Source organism: Enhydra lutris, unplaced genomic scaffold, assembly GCF_002288905.1.
Source record: "Enhydra lutris kenyoni isolate GAN:26980312 unplaced genomic scaffold, ASM228890v2 scaffoldscaffold78, whole genome shotgun sequence".
NCBI classification, from domain to species: Eukaryota; Metazoa; Chordata; class Mammalia; order Carnivora; family Mustelidae; genus Enhydra; species Enhydra lutris.
Window position 1 is genome coordinate 963,990 of NW_019154162.1, and position 19,301 is coordinate 983,290.

Sequence of the window (19,301 nt, forward strand, 5' to 3'; positions counted from 1 at the left end):
ATTATCTGCCCCCTTTTCACTTCCTTTTAAAAATGTAGAACCTTTCCAAAATGTAAAACCACAATCTTTGCACATTTTATTCTATAGTAAATGAAAAATCATATAGATTCTGACCACTTCAAATTAACTTTAAGTCAATGGCAACTTGCCCCAATGTTGAAATGCTTAACGTAACTGCCTAAATCAGCTCTGATCCTTTCATTACATAGTAGTGCTAGAAGGATCCACCCTGTGGATATTATCACCCTGTGATAAAGCTATAGAATTATTTTGCTGTTGCTCAAGTCTGATTTAGGTATAGACATACAGCAGACCAATTTCTACTATCAATTCATGCAGCTGGATATTAGACATTATTGTTTTTTCCCCTTCATTTCAGTTGAGTTGGTTTATTTTGTTTGCTTTTGCTTTATCTCCTGTTAGGTGTTTGCCAAACTACTGTGAACATGGGGGAAGCTGCTCCCAATCCTGGACTACCTTCTACTGTAACTGCAGTAACACGGGCTACACGGGCGCCACCTGCCATAACTGTGAGTAGTTACGATTTACCCACAGAATGAGCAAACATCCAGGAATACCAGTGTTAACTTTAGGATGCATTCAAATGGGGCAGGTACTTTTTGTCATTCATTCAACATGTGTTTCTTGAGAGGCTGTCATGTTTGCCCGTTCCATGGTGGCCATGTGAGACAGATAAATGGATACAAGCCATATCCTTATGGAATTTATGGTTTGACAGGAACACAGGAAATGGAATAAGTATTGGAGGCACAGATGAGATGATGTGCATGGGCCCACAAAGGAGAGCTACTAAGTCAAGTACATTGTTTACATGGGCTCAGTTGTGCTGCTCTAATAAATAATATAACATCTCAGTGGCCTGAGTAACCAGTGGTTGTGTCCTGCCTGTGTTATGTGCTCATCTTCCATTGGCAGAGGTCCCTTTCCCACTTTGTTCTCATTCTGGGATGCTCACAGAGGCTCCATCACCTAGAAGGTTGCCATGGCAGAAAGAAGCAATAGGAAGCATGTGCTCACTATTGAAAGATTCTGCTGGGAAGTGGCAAACATCACTTCCACTCACATTCTGTTGGCCAAGTAGCATCACAGGGGCACACTTGAATTCAAGAGGAGGGGAAGTACAGTTTTGCCATGGGATCAAAGAGAATAAAACCAGCATATGGTGCTAAGTGCAGAAGACAGCACGCCCGTTTTAGGGAGGCTTCATATAGAAGACCTGAGCTGATCTTTGGTAAGAATGCTACAGAAAAAGAAAAGCAAAAGCAAACTGAATTTCTAAGTGATTTCACGTGGTTGGAGAGTCCTGACAATGAGGAGAAGTAAGAAGAGACGAAGCAGGGAGCAAGGCAGACTGGAGCATACAAAGAGCCAGGGGTGACGAGTAAAAACTAAATGAATAGCATGAGCCCCGATTACTGTAATTTTATAGTCTCGTTGGAGTCACCAAACAAAAACACATGCCAAAATAGAGGTTTGTCATTTAGAGAATTGTGTGTCAAACTGTGTGAAGTGAACTGTGAGTGTAATTTAGATAGACATAATCTGAAGGTGCTGGCTATTGTTGTAGAAGATTTCATCGGAAATGTGAGCTGTGAAATTGACTTAGGAGGTAGGAGAAGGACCTGCTAGGGAAAAATGTAAGAACAAAGCCAAGGAGCTGCTGAAGACTGTAGTGAGGTCCACTCGGAGCAAACTTGCCAGGGCTTCTTAAGTTCCTGGAATGGCACTTACGGATTCAGAAAATGGATGGGAGATGTCGGCAGGGCTGAGATCAGACTCTGATCCAGGATGGGCAGTGTCATCACTCTCACCCCTGAAGACCTCTCAGCCATTCTATGGCCTTTCTTTGATTTGCAAGACTAATCGACCAATGGTGCCCACAGAGCTATCTAATCCAATCGGAGAAGACATAGCCCAAAGGTCATCACGGGAGGGTGCTACTGCTGTTGAATGCCTATGGAAATGAAAAGCAGCACTTAGCTTTAAAATGAAGTCTATTACTTAAAGTCTGTAAGTGTGGAGCCTATTCCAGAAATATTGTCCTTAAATAGCCCAGAACAATCTATGCATGCACAGACACATTGCATGATGCATACAGTACTGTCCAGATTGCCAACTCAGTGCTCTTGTAAGAAGCACAATGACAACGAGAATAGCCATCAATGTAATAGTGAGGACTTCGAAGGAGATTTAAATCAAAGCTACTCAATTTTTGGCCAAATCACATGACAACAAGTCTAAGATTTTTCAAGCTGATTCTGTTCACTTTCTCCTGAAGTAATTTAACACTAATCTGAGGGGTTCATCTCTATGGATACTCTTCTCCTTTCATTTTCTCCATCCATTAAGGCTAAAAATAAAATATTTCTAGCTTTTTAAAAAAAGTGTGAAGTTGAAAATCAATGGAAGTGAGGTGCTGATTTTTAAAGGAACACTGTCAAAGGTGATGAGCAGGAGACTCAACACGCAAAGTCTTAAAAAACAATACCATTCTGTTTTATAACACCTGATTCCCCTTGCTGTGAAATTGCTCAGTGTATATGCCATAGGTCACAACATTGTTAAACTCTTTCTTCCCTTCTGGGCACCCAGCCAGGAGAAATCAGAGTTACCTGGGTGGCTTTGAGGTTTGGCAAACACACCTGGTATACCTGTATAATTCAGGAATTTGTCACCCTCTAACTCATTTCTCTCCTTTCCCCAGTTTGGAGAGGACCATTGTTTCGAATCAGATTTATAAACTAATTGATTCAAGGAACATTTTCCTGACTGCAAAAAGCACATGCCCCTGACATGGGACATAAGAGATGAGAGCTGCCAAAGTGCAGAAGACAAAAGAAAGATTACCCTTGGGTAAAACAAAAGCAAGTTCACAGCTCCACTCTTGTAGAAATGGCAGTGTCCTTGGTGTGTTGGTGCATACTTTCTGAAGCAGTCATCCACAGTCATAACACTAAATAAAAGGAGCACCTAGGTGGCTCAGTGGGCTAAGCCTCTGCCTTTGGCTCAGGTCATGATCTCAGGGTCCTTTGATTGAGCCCCACATTGGGCTCTCTGCTCAGTGGGGAGCCTGCTTCCTCCTGTCTCTCTGCCTGCTTCTCAGCCTACTTGTGATCTCTCTCTCTCTCTCTGTTAAATAAATAAATAAAATCTTAAAAAAAAGAACACTAAATAAAGTCTTCAGATTTATAAGACATTTTTCATACTATTTAAGACTGATGATTTCTTGAGTATTCTTAGTCTTCTGTCTCTTTAAGCCCTTCAAGGTGTGTTTTATTTTTTCGTTATAGGTGCTTACAAGTGAATGTGAGCCAACAGTGTTGAGGACAGATAGGACTACCCTCTTTCTGTCCAGCCTTTGTGGATAAGAGATGAGTCTGGGTGAGGGGTAGAGTATGATAGACTCTAAGACATAGCAAAATGAGAATTCCCAAAGTCTCTAGGCAGAGCAGGTTGTTGTTAAAAGTAGATATATCATCATTCCCTTTCAATTTTCTTTCCTCCTTACCTGATGACACATAAAGAACTTGGATGTACAAGTTAGATTACTTTTCAAACACACTTTACTCAAAACCACTGTTAAAGAAGGAGGTGGTGAGTGTATGGACAATTCCTACCCAATCTGGCAGCCTCCTCATATGAGGAGGAAACGTGAGACTCTCACTTATCCCACAAACTGTCACTGAACACTATTATGTCATTTCTTTATGTTGTTTTGGTTAGGAATTTTCTTCTCTATGTTGCATCCTATTCTCCAGAGGAATAACTGAAGGTATACCAATATTTGTAGTCCACATAAGTCCTGTCAACCCAACCAGCAATTAGAGCTTTCAGACGACCAGAAATGGTTACTATGGTTCTTGGTTTTACATAGTGTGCAAGTTTAGAAGGTTGTGTAGTAAATGTCAAAATTCTAAGTATTTAGGGCATATCCTACTCTAGGTAATCTATGAATCTAAGTTAATATTAAAAGGAAGAGACTCTGATTATAGAGCTTAATGCATAATAAATCTGCAACATGATGATAAAATGAGATGGATATTACTATCTCCATTTTATAGAAGAACACACTGAGGCCCAGAAAAATTATACACCTTCCTTAAAGGTCACAGAGCTAGTGAAGATGGGACTTGAATGGGTGGAATCTGGCTTTGATGCCAGAGAGTTAAGCCCTGTATCTTTTTAATTTTTTTAATACTTATTTGTTTATTAGAGAGAGAGAGAGACCACAAGTACAAGTTGGGAAAGTGGCAGAGGGAGAGAATCTTCAAGCAGACTCTGTGCTCAGCTTGGAGCCCAACATGGGACTTGATCTCATGCCCATGAGATCGTGACCTGAGTCGAAAGAGTCGGAAGCCCAACAAACTGGGCCAACCAGGTGCCCCACGCTCTGAATCTTATTTCCTTCCTCCAACAAGTAAGAGGACAGTTGCAAACCTCTTGATAGAATTTCGTGATGGGATATCCATGACTTCCTTCATATCGCTTGATACTGTAATTGCTCATACAGTTCTACAAGACCGAGAGACAGGAAGTTTTTGTATTCTAGAATAATTATGCAATCATCATGAGAAAGTAAGATGAATTACCACTTGGTAGACAGCCAAAATTAAAATGAATATTAGAAATAGGGAAGCCTATTGAAAACAGGCAAGAACCAAAACATGATAGTAAGAATATCTATGCTATATTTTGGAACACTGCATATGTTTCCTGGCTCAAGAAAAGACAAGTAAATAGCTCTCTTCATTAATTCCCACAGCCCAAATGATATTCCTATGAAGCACTTTCCCTTAGGGGAAATCTGAGCTCACTTCCCATTATAACAAAGCTTTTTATGTATTGCAATGTCTATAAATACCACTTTAATGAATACATAATAAATAATCTATTCAATGATTTTATTCAAATATTTTCATCTTTTTTTTCCCTTTTTTTGGGGGGGGGAGAGGAGACCTGTGTTGTTTCTGAATATTTATTATTATAACCAGCACTGTAGCAGCACTCATGTGCTTAAATAATTTAAAAATCCCTCATGTTCTATTTTTTTCTTAGAATGCCTTAATAATGACATTACTGACTCAAAGATTAGTGTTAAGGATCTTGATTCATATTTTCAGCTTGCTGTCCTAAAGTTCTGATACTGTTTGTACTCTGATCACTATTTTCTGATATCTTGTTTTACCTCCTCTTCCAGAATTTACTATAACTTATGAAACAGTTACACATACATTTTTACCAAAACATTTTACATATTGAAATGGAAATTATTACTGACTCTCTTGATGAGTTCCAGATTAAAAAAAAAAGGGGGGGGGGTTTGTTTGTTTGTTTTGTTTTGTTTTTAAGTGATTTATACATAAGATTGTCTCTGCAGAATTTTATTTCATCACTCAGCAAGTACCTTTTGAAAGCATATCTGGTGTCATAACTATGTTATTTGGTGATTCCCATTGAGTGGACTCAATAAGTGATAGAGTACTTACTTATCATCTTCTCTATGTGTTCTATTGAGTGGAATTGTCCTCCATCTTCTCACTATGTCTGATGACATTCACATGGGCCCTTTTCAGGATCTCTTCACCATTTCCAGCCTGTGTTAATCCCTTTTTGCAGTCCAGACTCTGGCATCCTAACAATGCCTTTTAGCTCACTTTGCAGTTGGACAAGAGGATATCAGCTTTCTTCCTGTCCCAAGCTTGATATAGTGCTTCTCCCATTGGGCAGTCAGTAGTTGGGTATTGATTAGGAGCATGTCAAATTGTCTTGCTATCAGACTCTACACTAATCATCACAGAGGGATAACACTTTTGCTGTTTTAGCAGTAGGTAAATTGTCCTCTAACTGTATGGCATTTTGTAGTTGGAGTGGCAGGTTGGAGAAGGTAGGGGATTCTGGTATTAAAAGGTTTACTTAAAAGCATCACTTACAGCTCTTAACTCAGTGTAACTCATATCCTAATATTATCTTGTGGGCTTCTTAAAAAGATCTAAAAAAAATTCATCTTCATGCTTAACCCCCAGTGCCTTCTGCAAATATTCCCAGCTACAACTAGACACCTAAAGGAGAAGAAAAAAAAAATAAATAAGAGTAATGAATTGTTGAATCCACACCCTGCTTCATTTTATGACACTAACCACAGTCTTAAGCGTCATCATTATTTTTATTTATGTTAACTCCCCTACTGAGACTATAAACTCCTTTAGAGAAGGAACTGTGTCTTGTTTATATTCGTACTAAACATATCCAAGGAATTGTTGACATAAAGAACATACCATGTAATTGATGAGGTAGACAATTAAGTGGGAAAGGGTCATTCAGTGTGCCATTAGCTGGAGACGCCATAAGGACAGGGAGTATCCAGATCTTTTCTGTGTCTCCAGCACCTTGTTTAATACCTGACACATAGTAGAAAGCTGCTGTTTGTTGTGTGCACTGATGGATAAATGAGAGATGTGCACACACTAGTGGTGAGTTCCTGTGGCAAAGGCATTGTCACTTTCCAGGGAGGTGGGAAAGTTTTCTCAGCAATTTACCTTGGAGCAGAACCTTAAAGGATGAGAAATAACAAGAGCCAGGAGGAGGAAGAGTGAGGAGGATTGCCCAAATGCAACAAAGAGAGGATTGTCCAATGCCTAGCATGGCAGAGTCTAAGGTGCAATGGGGAAAGATGGAAAGGCAGGAAATACAGCTAATGAGAGGATGGGTGATCATTTCAGAAGGAGCTTGCCTCTCTGTTGCGCATTTAGGAGCCAGGCACAGTTTGGTGGTTTTGCTTTATTTCTGGGGAATGACTTGCTAATACTTATTTTGTTGTTGCTTGTGTTTTGCTTATCGGGTTTTTTTTTTTTTTTAAGGGAATTATAACTGCGATGGTTTTGTAAAGTACACACTGAAGTTAGGAGATGAGACGTTGGTGCAAGGAAAGATACTGGATGCTCTTTGCAGTTGTGCGGACAACAAATGATGAGAGTCAGAGCAAGCTAGAAAAGAAGGGACCTGACTTGAAAGGCATATCTAAAATTGGATCAAACAGACTTGAAGACGAATGAATAGAGCAGAGAGAAGGATGATTTTTAGCTTTTTAGTTTGGAAGCCTTCATGAATGAAGAATGTAGTGACTAAGTTCCCAGGTCTGCCTGACCCTGAAAGCTTCCTGTCAAATCCAGACCCTACAACTTACAAGCTGTATAACCTAGGGCATTAGTTCTGTGTGCTTTAACTTCATTATTTGTGATATGGGGCTAATAATGGCAGTCATGTAATGGAAATATCATGAGGATTAAACAAAATTATCCCCCTAAAGTAGTTAACCCAGTGCCTGGCAAATGCGAAAGTACCCCTTCCACGTGAGCTGCTATTCGAACAGATAGAGGAGGAGATTCACTGGATGCTGTTATCGGTTCTGCTTGGGAAACAGTGTCAGCCTGGAGAGGTGCTCACTATACTGATGTAGCTGAAAATACCCAGGTGAAGTCTGGGAGGAAGATCAGAATTGTGAGGTGTGGAGTGGCTAAAGTCACTAAGGTGTGGCAATGCCAAGGGTGGAACCTACGAAGTAAACCATTTTAAGGAATTCAAGAAGGAATGGTGAGGAAAGAGAAGGACAGCCTAAGGAAAGTGGTAACTTGAAGGGCAGAAGAGAAGTGTTCCAGGAATAGATTAAACACAAAAGTGTCTGAGCCATCACCCCCAGATTATTTCATCATAGTGTTTGGTGATTGTTGAATGACTAGATGGGTGTTTATAAAAGTAATGGCAGAAAAGCACAGTAAGAGAACAAAGGAAACCATTATTCTAGAGGCAATCTGTGACTGTGGAAGTATTAGAATGCACAGAAACTTGCTGTTTGAAGAGAATTTGTGAATTGATGACTATCAGAGGTGTTGTCAGGATCCAGGGGATTCCGAACCCCTATTTGCCATTGAGTTGATTTTATTCCTTCAGGAGAAAAGACAATTATCTTTGCACTCATTAATAAACAAGTAACAGAAGGCAGTATGTAAGGATGTGGGTGATTTCTTCTCTGTGAAAAAAGAGATCGGAACAGGCTGAGTTGGTGGGAGGGAAAGGGTTCTCAAAGGATTGATCGGTCCTGTACACATGGGCCAAACGTGGATAGGCAGAGAAGTCTTAGGACAGTGTTTCCAGAGTGAGAACCAAAGTAAGGATATGATATAAGGATAAGCACTGAGATATTTGGGTTTCTTTAGAGGCACTAACCTAGGGCAAGGGAATAAACATTTGTTTAGCTTATTTTAAGGGCCATGAATTATATTCAGTGGCTCACCATGTCATCTCGCTTTCTGAGGCCCCTTAAGTTCTTAGCTTTGACCTTTTTAGACTATGGCAATTCTTCAAACAACTGGGTCTTTGTAGATCTCTTGACCAAATCTCCTTTTGGCCCAAGTGACCTCATCAATTCCTGCTGGAAGCCTACCAGGACCTTTCCTAGTTGCTGTTCCACTTTGCTCCGTTGATAGCCATTGATGTAGAATCTATTCCATCAGATTAATATGGAAGGTTTGGTTCTTGTTTTCCTTACCAAACTGCCAATGTTCTGTGCATCCCTCTTTGTATAATTTATGGCAAATACGTGTACCGCAGAGGATCAATGGATGTAAACATTTCTTTTATGGCCAAATGCTTAAAGCCACAGAGCTAGAGGAAGTGGGATTTGAACCCAGTTCTAGATGGCTTGAAAGCACTTCCTCTTCACATTACAACGTCTCTAAGTGGAAGAAAGAGCACTCGTAAATATTTTATAGAACATGGCAGGATTTAAAAACAAAACCGATACAGAGACTTATCAGAAAGGAGGAGGAATCAAGGTTGCATATTCACTTCGGATCGATTTTCTTCCTTTTGAACACAACTCAATGATTTAAGAGGTTCCCACAGTCATTTCCTACATGTTAATTTGTTCTGTTTGTTCTTTCCTTCCTCTTTTCTCCATCTCTCCCTTCGTCTTCCTTTCCTCTCATTAATTGAGGCTAAGTAAAGCCAACTTCAAATACTTACGTTGGATTGACAATGTGCAAGAAATGTAATCACAAGTTTTGGCCTTATTCCAAATCCTTAGAAGCAACAAAAGATCCCCAAATATGAAAGAATATAATTAAGTGGAGATAATTTAATTGTTGATGTTGCTTTCCTTTGGAGAACCATTGATATTTACTTTGGGCACTGAGCAGGAACAATGAGCATTTATTTTTAATTTTTTTTTCAATCAACAGAAGACTAATTGCCATAGAAATATAAAACTCTGGTATGTCCCATGAGTTAGAAGTAATCTGGACTGGATACATACCTAATAAACTCAATATATGAAGACACATTTTCTATCTGTGTCTCAGCTTCGGATCCAGACAGAGCTAGGTTATATTTATGACTCTCTGGTCTTGGGAAAATTACTTAACTTTTTCAGCCTTGGTTGCTTGATCTCAAAATAATAATAACTCATTCAAACAGCTATTGTGTGCACTATAGCAAAGGAATGAGAAACATCTAGCACTATATTTGCAATTTGGAATTTTTAAGTTAAATGGTATCTATTATAATTTAAAATTATGTTTATGAAAATTTATGTGTGTTTTTCACATAAGAGACATTTAGTAATTTATCTGCCTATGCTAACAAGTCATATGACTGTAAAAAGACTTTTTACATTATAGAATGTTAAACAGATATTAGGTTCTGACATAGGTGTTACCATTAGCAAAACTGAAAAACACTGTGGCACTGAAAAAAGACCAAGCTGGGGCTCAAGAGGCCAAAAGTTAGATCTGTCTCTGCCGTAAATGAACTTAGGCAAGTCAAATACTTCATATAACCCATATTCCTCAGGGGACAGTGTGGATTATACCTGGATTATACATGGTCACTAAGAAAGATTATTTTGATGTGCTCTGATAGCATGACTCAAGATGAGTATGCTGACTCTCTTTAGTGTGTTGTTATTATACTGTGCAGGTGCTGTGTTCTACCTTAGGATATTATTTGCATAGGTCATATAGCCCATTTCTTTACTATGGTTTAGAAAACACTAAGAACTCTTTTACAGTGTTGCCTCTGATTTTTAATTGTTTATTTGACAGAGACAGAAAGAGAATAAGCAAGGGGAGTGGCAGGCAGAGGGAGAGGGAGAAGCAGACTCCCCACTGACCAGAGAGCCTGACAAGGGGCTTAATCCGAGGATCCTGAGATTATGGCCTGCGCCAAAGGTAGATACTTACCCAACTGAGTCACCCAAGTACCCCTACCAATTTTACTTTAAATGGTAGAGTGAGATTGGACTATCTAAGGTGTCATGAAACAAAGGAATTTTTAATATGCTCAGCTTGAACCTTGCAAAAATATTTTGAATCTGTAATTTAGACATAAAATTTAGAAAAAATATTCTTTATACATTAAAATTCCATGACACAATGCAACAGTGATCTATGGCAAGTTATTTCACCCATTTGAGCCTTACTTGCATCATACACCAAGGGAATATGATAGAATCTATCCCTTATTGCTCCTAGGATAAATCATTAATCAATGTGCATGAAGTCCCTTTTGACAAGTGTGATTCTAGCCCTCCTTTATAGGTTCCTTCTTCTTATATATGTACATCATTTTGTTTCTACTTTAACTTTGGTAAGGGACAAGGCAAAAATTCAGAGGAAGGACCTGGGTTCAGAGGAGTGTAGAATGCAGAGCCCAACCACATTCAATTACAAGACCCAAGCAGGACTAAAACCTGGATATTCTTGTCGTCTCTAATTTTATCACTGTGTTTATTCTACATAAGTTTCCTTGACATATCATGCTCTAGCCAAGGTAAGTTTTTGGTGGTGAAATTCTAAGTTTGTTTCAAAATTTAGTATGTGTTTCTTGTTTTCTGAAAGGAACACTGAGTATATCACTTCTCAGCTTCAAATTCTTCAGTGGATCTCCATTATCTTAATGATAAAATCCTTGCTTCTTAGATCAGTAAGTATGGCTCTTCATCACCAGGAGCCCTCATAAATCACAGTCATGGCCCCGTATGTATTCGTGTTATAGTAGATCTGATTGACCTTCAGTCCTAAACACCTCAAATTCTTTTTATCTCCATTCTTCTGACACTGAATGTTTGTTTCCTTGTTTGTTTTTAAGTAATCTCTACACCCAACATGGAGCTTGAAACTACAACCCTGAGATCAAGAGTCACATGCCCTGTTGCTGAGTCAGCCAGGCGCACTTACCCTGAATGATTTTCCTGACTTCTTCTTCCAGATAATTCTCTACTCTGCCTCAATACTCTCCTTGGATATCACCTTTTGATCTTTAGCATTAGTTTAAGCTCCTTGAGGACAGGCACTTGGGCATTTCATGCCTGTGTCCTCAATTCCTACCACCAGCTCTCTAATATGTCACCCACAAAATAAATTCTGAGACAATGGAGTTTTAATTTTCAAATTGTTGGCTTCATCTCACTTCACACTTCCTTGAAGTGTATTTGCGTGTCTTTTCCACTGAGAGGAGAAAGATAAGAAACCATATGATAGCCCATAATATCTGTTAGGCTTTCTCTTTAGTTACTGTTAGGGTCCGTGATCAAAGGAACGAGACTGATATAAAGCGAAAATCAAACAAAGCTTTATTTCATGTCAAGCATCAAAAATCAAACTGACCGGTCAGGGCTATCTCTTACGAAAAGACGACGACGATGATTCCGACAAGGTCACTCCCAAGAAGGCCGCTCTGGACGAGGCTGCTCCGCAGATGAGGCCACTCCCCGGTTGGAGCTGCTCCCAAGAAGAGGCCACTCCCAAGAAGGCCGCTGCTGGTGAGGTTGCTCCCCAGACAGGGCGGCTCCCAAGAAGAGCCCACTCTGGAGGAAGCCGCTCCCAGGACGAGGCCACTCCCAATGACGAAGAGGCGATGACAACAGCGACGATGACAAGGAGGACAACACTGATGACACAGACTCTGCTCCCTATGACGCCACTCTGACAAGGCTGCTCCTGCGAGGCCGCTCTGGAGGAAGCCTCTTTCCTGACGATGCTGCTCTTGCAGGGCTGCTCACCGAGGAGGTGTCTTCCCAGACGCAGCCACTCCCCGGAATGACACAGCTCCGGCGAGGCAGTGGCTCAGGGTTCCCGGCGAGGTTGCTGCCATCTAGGCCGTTTCCCGCATGCCGCCGCCGAGGGTCGCGGTGTGTGGGCGGGGCTGCTGGCGGTGGAACTGCTGGCAGCTCGGGGCCACTGGCGGCTCGGGACCGCTGGCGGCTCAGGGCCGCTGGCATCTCAACTGCTGGCGTCTGGACCGCTGGCTGCTTGGGGCCACTGGTGGCTCGGGGCTGCCGGTGGCAGGGCTGCTGGCTGCGCGGGGCTGCCAGTGGCCGAACTGCTGGCGTCCAGACCGCCGGCAGCTTGGGGCGCTGGTGGTTCAGGACCGCTGGCGGCGCTATAGCTCTTACAAGAGCTGTTACAGCCCCTATAGCTCTTAAAAGAGCTGTTACAGCTCTTCTTTTGCTCCCACCTACTCTTCTGCTGCTGCTGCTCCCGCAGACTCTTGTGCTGCTGCTGCTCCCCCCAACTCTTCTTCTTCTGCTTCTTCTTCTTCTTTTTCCTCTGACAGCTCTCCTTCTTCTCCCCTCGACAGCCTCGCAGACCAACCTTTATGGGGGTGGTTGAACCCCGCCCCTACACAGGCGGCCAATTGAATCCCAATTCACCCCAGTGGATATACGCGCGCCCCACCGATTGGATGTCTCCACCCAGCCTGTCCCGCCCCTACATGCGGGGTCCACAAGCCAGTTCCTATGGGAGGGGCAGGCCCTTACAGTTACCATGAAGGGAAACATCCTGTTTTTAACTTGAACAAAGACCTGAGGTTCCGGCCTTGAATTCAGAGCACATTTCTTAAAGACTCCCACTTCTAGTCCCCCATTAGCTCTCAGACGAGTTTATGAATCACCTTTCAGGTGGTATAGTTGTAGTCACAATTTTAAGATACTCACAGAAAAAAGACATTTGGATAAGTAAATATATGTAGAAAACATAAAAAGGAAATAAAGCTGTCCATTGTCAGAGCAGGACATGTAACTGAGTTTATTAGTCTGTCAACGGAGGAGTTGTCAATGTCGGCTTTTTTGGCAGCACAGATTTCCTGCTTGCAGCTAATGTGATGATGATGAAGACCTTGGCAACCGTTCCCTTGTTCCTGTCTCCCTGATCCTGCTGTCATGATGGCTGAAAGAGGAAATGAGTGAATGCGTCTGCTAACATTTGATTTCACTGCTGCATGTTGTCTTAATGGGCATTCAGTGGAACAACTTGTTATATAACTGCAGTCTAAGGGTGCCTGGAGCTCACAGGCCATCAGAGTAAGGACCTATGCTCTCTAGCTTACTTAATAGAACTTTTCAGTCTAATGACATTATTAGGGGATGGTCAAAAGAAGTAGACACTAAATGTTTTTAAGTTTGGTTTTGTCTTTTGGAGATGAAGCTTGAAAAGAGGATTGTTTTTGAAAATTTGTCCATCTGAGGTTCAGATCTAGGTTCTGCCAGTTACTAAATGAGTAACTAGGAAAACTTACTCAATTTCCTTGAAACTTGGTTTTCTCATCTCTAAAATATAGACATAATCATGTGTATGTCTTAAGATATTTTGATGATTTTTTTATGAAAAATAGATCACTTTGGAGTATCAGTTGTAGTGCCAATATAGGAGGCTCTTGGTTTACTTACTTTCCTTCATAAATCCTCTGTGCTTTTACCTTTTCTGGTCTTCTGTAGAGAGCTTTTAGATTAGTAACAGATGCTTATTTCTATGTTTGGAAGGGACCTTTCAGTGCAAATATGTTATTTACATCCTTCCTCAAGTGATGCTGTAGAACCAGGGTGATCAATACCTTCTGCTATTATTGTGCCTCTCTGGTGGGAAGATTTGTTTCTCTTAGAAGCTAGATTGTACCTTCTTTTAACTTTCTCTGGTTAGACTTTATTTTGTCTTCAGTGAACCCACCATGGACAACCTGTCATTTAAGCCCTCCTTGCCGGGTGTTGAGAAGTACCCCAAAGAACAGGACTTGACTTCCTTTTCTTCCCCCTGTATCACACCTCAGTTGCCTTAGTTAAGTATGATGTTGGTGGTCCCCATAGTTTTTGTAATCACTGGATTCAGAAAATACAGGTAATAATACTTTCCAGGGAAAGAAATTGATTTTATTTACATTAATCAATGATAATATACTTATTATCATCATATTATAATCACAGTTGATCCCCAAATCTGTGAATATAGATGACTCCCACACATTATTTTGACTGCTGTCATGTTAGAATTTAATGAAGATGTTTATTTTTATTTAGCACCAATTTGTGACAATCTCTTCTCTTTTCAGTTCACTCTCCCACACAACATGGCATTCTATCAGGGGTGTGTAAATAAGTACCACTTTGGGTCCAGCAGTATCACTGTGGGGGATACCTGAGCAATTGAAGATCGTAATCCTGTTCTCAAGGACTTTAAAATTAGCAAGAATGGTGGGAGAAGGTTGTACATAGTCAAAGAATTAATTGAATATACATAAAGATTAAAATAGAGGCATCGAGCAGGAGGGACAAGATGAGACATGAAGCAGGAGAGGGGAATGTTTGGCAATTCTAGACTTGAGCTACACCTGATATGTAAGTGTGAGCTGCACAGCCAGAGAAAGTGGGGGAGGCCAAGAATACAGGGTGAAATTAACTTGGCTGGAGTTGGGATAAAGAAGGAGACTGACTTGTATAGACTGAGGGTCTTACTAACAGAGAAGAAGAATAATAATAAACACAATTGGCATCAGTCAACAAGGTTGAAGCAGAGAAACAGAATCAGGATGAGAAACATATCAAGAGATTTATTTTAAAAAAATGGCCTATGCAAGTGTGGGAGCTGGCAAGGCAAGACTGAAGTCCATAGTGCAGGCAGTCAGAAGGGACAGTCTGGAATCCTGGAGCAGCAGCTGGAAGTACAGTTCACAGGTGCAATTTCTTCTGCTTCAGGTAAGCCACAGCTCTTTTTGTAGACCTCTTAACTAATTGAAGCAGGCCCATCTAGATATTTCAGGATGATTTCTGTTACATAAATTCAATTGATTATGGACTTTAATCTCATTTTCAAAATACCCTCACAGCAGTACGTAGGTTAGCTATTGACTGAATAACTGGAGACTATCTTCCAGCCAAGTGGACATATAAAATTGACCATTTCTGTCTGCCCAACTGTCACCTTGGTACCTATATTCATTTTACCATATTTGGAAATACTTCTACCATGTCATACTTCTGAGTGACATGGTACAACTATCTTGTTACAGCTGATATCATATAGGATTGTTTAGCACCTTAGTGATAATGCTAGTAGTTATCACCATCAGCCCTGGTGTGACTAAGATGCTGACCAGGTGATATTTTATGCAATCAAAACATGACTCTGTATTTGTTTCCCACCCTTGCTTTACATTTTATTTAATGAAGAAAATTTCCCCCTCTTTTGATATAATTTTGGGCAAGAGTCAGATTTTCTCATTTTTAGGTGATAAGAATTTTTTGATTCTTTTATATCACAAAACATAAACCCAGTGCAAGATTCAAAAAGGACCAGTTTATGATAGATATTAATGTTTCAATATTCAATCATAGATGGGATTTTAAAAAGGCTAGTCGCAGGGGAGGACCCATGAGAAGATAGGGGATGTGTGGGTAGAATTGGCTCTTTTCACTCAGCGTAATTTCCTAAACGTTCATCCAGGTTGTTGCCTTTTTCCTTTGCTCAGTAGTATTCCGTGGAAGCACCACAGTTTGTGTTTCTGGATAGAGCAACTGATTCTTCTCCTTCCTATCTGTCTGCTTTCTTCCATGACAGGATCTATCCTGTAGGTGGTGCCTGGCTTGCCTGATGCATTTTGGTGAGGAAGATGAGTGTCAGCCCCAGTGATGAAGGACACCCCTTCCCCTGGCCACTTAGTGGTAGTGGGGATCCCAATGCCAGGTTCTGTCAGGTACTGCCAGGTTCACTAGATGGTGTCAGTGGTAGTGTCTTTTGATTCAGTGGCCTGGGAATTAGGGGATGATAATCCCACCTGGGCTGCCTTCTGTGCTATATTAAGGTCAGAAAGTAATTGGCTTTGGGTCAACTTCTTGGGCCAGGGAATAAGTACAGAATCACTGATGTGTTATCCCTTCAGTCCTGAGGTCCAAACCATGTCACCATCTTCTTTTGACATCTCAGAGTCCTCTTTGACTATTCTTGCATTATTTTCTAAGGTGATAGTTGTAGTTATCAAGAAATCAGAGAGAAACAAATCTATGTCATCTGAACTGGAATTCACTCCACAGATTTTTAAGAATGTGATTTTTTTTAAAAAGTAAAGATTTTATTGATTTATTTTAGAGGGAGAGGGAGAGAGAGAATCTCAAGCAGACCCCTTGCTGAGGATGGAGCCTAACGCAGAGCTTAATCTCATGACCCTGAGACTGCAACCTGAGCTGAAATCAAGAGCCAATGCTCAGCCAACTGAGCCACCCAGTGCCCCAAGAATGTGATTTTAAGTATATTACAATGATGCTTGATTTTTTAAAATTTTATTTCATTATCTTTGTTCAGTGTTCCAAGATTCATTGGTTATGTACCATACCCAGTGCTCCATGCAATATGTGCCCTCCTTAATACCCACCACCAGGCTCACCCAATCCCCTACCCATCACCTCCAAAACCCTCAGTTTGTTTCTCAGAGTCCACAGTCTCATGGTTTGTGCCCCCCTCCGATTTCCCCCACCTCACTTCTGCTCTCCATTTCCCAATGCCCTCCAAGTTATTCCTTAGGCTCCACAAGTAAGTGAAACCATATGATAATTGACTTTCTCTGTTTGACTTATTTCACTCAGCATCATCTCCTCCAGTCCCATGCATGTTGATACAAAAGTTGGGTATTCATCCTTCCTGATGGAGACATAATCCTCCATTGTATATATGGACCATATCTTCTTTATCTATTCATCTGTTGAAGGGCATCTTGGTTCTTTCCACAGTTTGATGACTGTGGCCATTGCTGCTATGAACATTGGGGTACAGATGACCCTTCTTTTTACTGCATCTGTATCTTTGGGGTAAATACCCAGTAGTGCAATTGCAGGGTCATAGGATAGCTCTATTTTTAATTTCTTAAGGAATCTCTACACTGTTTTCCAAAGTGGCTGCACCAACTTACATTCCCAACAGTATAAGAGGGTTCCCCTTTCTCCACATCCTCTCTAACACACATTGTTTACTGTCTTGTTAATTTTAGCCATTCTAACTGGTGTAAGGTGGTATTTCAATGTGGTTTTTATTTGAATCTCCCTGATGGCTAATGATGATGCAACTTCTTATAAGACATGTCTCCAAAGGCAAAGGAAACAAAAGCAAAAATGAACTTTTGGGACTTCAGCAAGATCAAAATCTTCTGCACAGCAAAGGAAACAGTCAACAAAACAAAGAGGCAACCCACAGAATGAGAGAAGATATTTGCAAATGACACTACAGACAAAGGGCTGACATCCAAGATCTATAAGGAACTCCTCAAACTCAACACACACAAAACAGGTGATCATATCAGAAAAATGGGCAGAAGACATGAACAGACACTTCTCCAAAGAAGACATGCAAATGGCTAACAGACACATGAAAAAGTGTTTATCATCTTTGGCCATCATGGAGCTTCAAATCAAAACCACATTGAAATACCACCTTATACTAGTTAGAATAACCAAAATCAACAAGACAGTAAACAATGATGTTGGAGAGGATGTGGAGAAAAGGGAACCCGCTTATACTGTTGGTGGGAATGCAAGTTGGTGCAGCCACTTTGGAAAACAGTGTGTATACTTCCTAAGAAATTAAAAATAGAGCTTTCCTATGACCCTGCAATTGCACTACTGGGTATTTACCCCAAAGATACAGATGTAGTTAAAAGAAGGGTAATTTGTACCCCAATGTTCATAGCAGCAATGGCCACTGTCACCAAACTGTGGCAAGAACCAAGATGCCCTTCAACAGACGAATGGATAAAGAAGATATGGTCCATATATACAATGGAGGATTATGCCTCCATCAGGAAGGATGAATACCCAACTTTTGTATCAACATGGATGGGACTGGAGGAGATGATGCTGAGTGAAATAAGTCAAACAGAGAAAGTCAATTATCATATGGTTTCACTTACTTGTGGTGCATAAGGAGTAACACGGAGGACATTGGGAGATGGAGAGGAGAAGGGACTTGGGGGGACTTGGAGGGGGAGACAAACCATGAGAGACTGTGGACTTTGAGAAACAAATTGAGGGTTTTGGAGGGGAGGGGTGGATTGGGGTTGGGTGAGCCTGGTGGTGGGTATTAAGGAGGGCACGTATTACATGGCCACTGGGTGTGTTGCATAGCCAATGAATCTTGGAACACTGAAAAAATAAAATCAAATAAACTTACCAAAAAAAAGAGATATTCAGTGAAAACCTGATTTTCATTCCATCTGCCTAGACTTGCCCTGAGGCTATTACAGGTAACTTGTGTCTTCTACCTGTGTTTCTTTATAGAAATGCAAGCAAATACAAATGAGCATTATACACATTTTTTTAGAGCTCATCTTTCCATATCAACACATAAAGTGTTCCATCATTCTTTTTTCAGCTGCTTGGGATTCAGTTGTAGAGCTGTGCCATAATTCATTGCATAAAGCCGAGATTGATATGCTTTTGTAGATTTTCTTTTCTAATCCCATATGAATAAAACCACAATGAATAAATTTGAACATATGCCATTTCACACCCTTGCACGTATATCTGTAGGTTAAATTCCCAAAAGAGAGATTGCCAGGTCAAAGGACAGGTATGATTTTTGCTATGTATCACCAAATTGACTTCCACAGGCATTCAGACATTTTTCACTTTGATGACCAAAAGATGAGAGTTTCACACTCACTAACGAAGAGAGTTGTCAAAAGTTTGGATTTTTGCCAGCCTCAAAATTATTTCTTGAGAAAATAGAAATAACATTTTTAAAGCCCTGGCAGTGTTTAGCAAGTGATAGGAGAACCTTATGAATGTTGGGTCCTCCTCCTCACAGTCTTCAATATGCTTCACAGTTTCATTTGGTCAAGATGCTGGAAAGCATACAATCCATGTCTGTGTCTGTATCTACATCTATCCTTATGTCTATATTATCTGTATCTGTATCTATATAGAGATATAGATATATAGAAATTGTATATATATGCAGAAACATACA

At 40.6% G+C, this 19,301-nt stretch overlaps 1 protein-coding gene across 3 annotated transcripts in view; it reads left to right on the plus strand.

Moving 5' to 3' along the window:
• Positions 1 to 19,301, plus strand: part of LOC111160860 (contactin associated protein like 5) — an 823,942-nt gene that overhangs the window by 492,291 nt on the left and 312,350 nt on the right. For all 3 annotated transcript variants that reach the window (XM_022524243.1, XM_022524244.1, XM_022524245.1), the window contains one exon: positions 424 to 530. In XM_022524243.1, the coding sequence (XP_022379951.1) occupies positions 424 to 530 (107 nt within the window). The remainder of the gene's footprint in view (positions 1 to 423; positions 531 to 19,301) is intronic.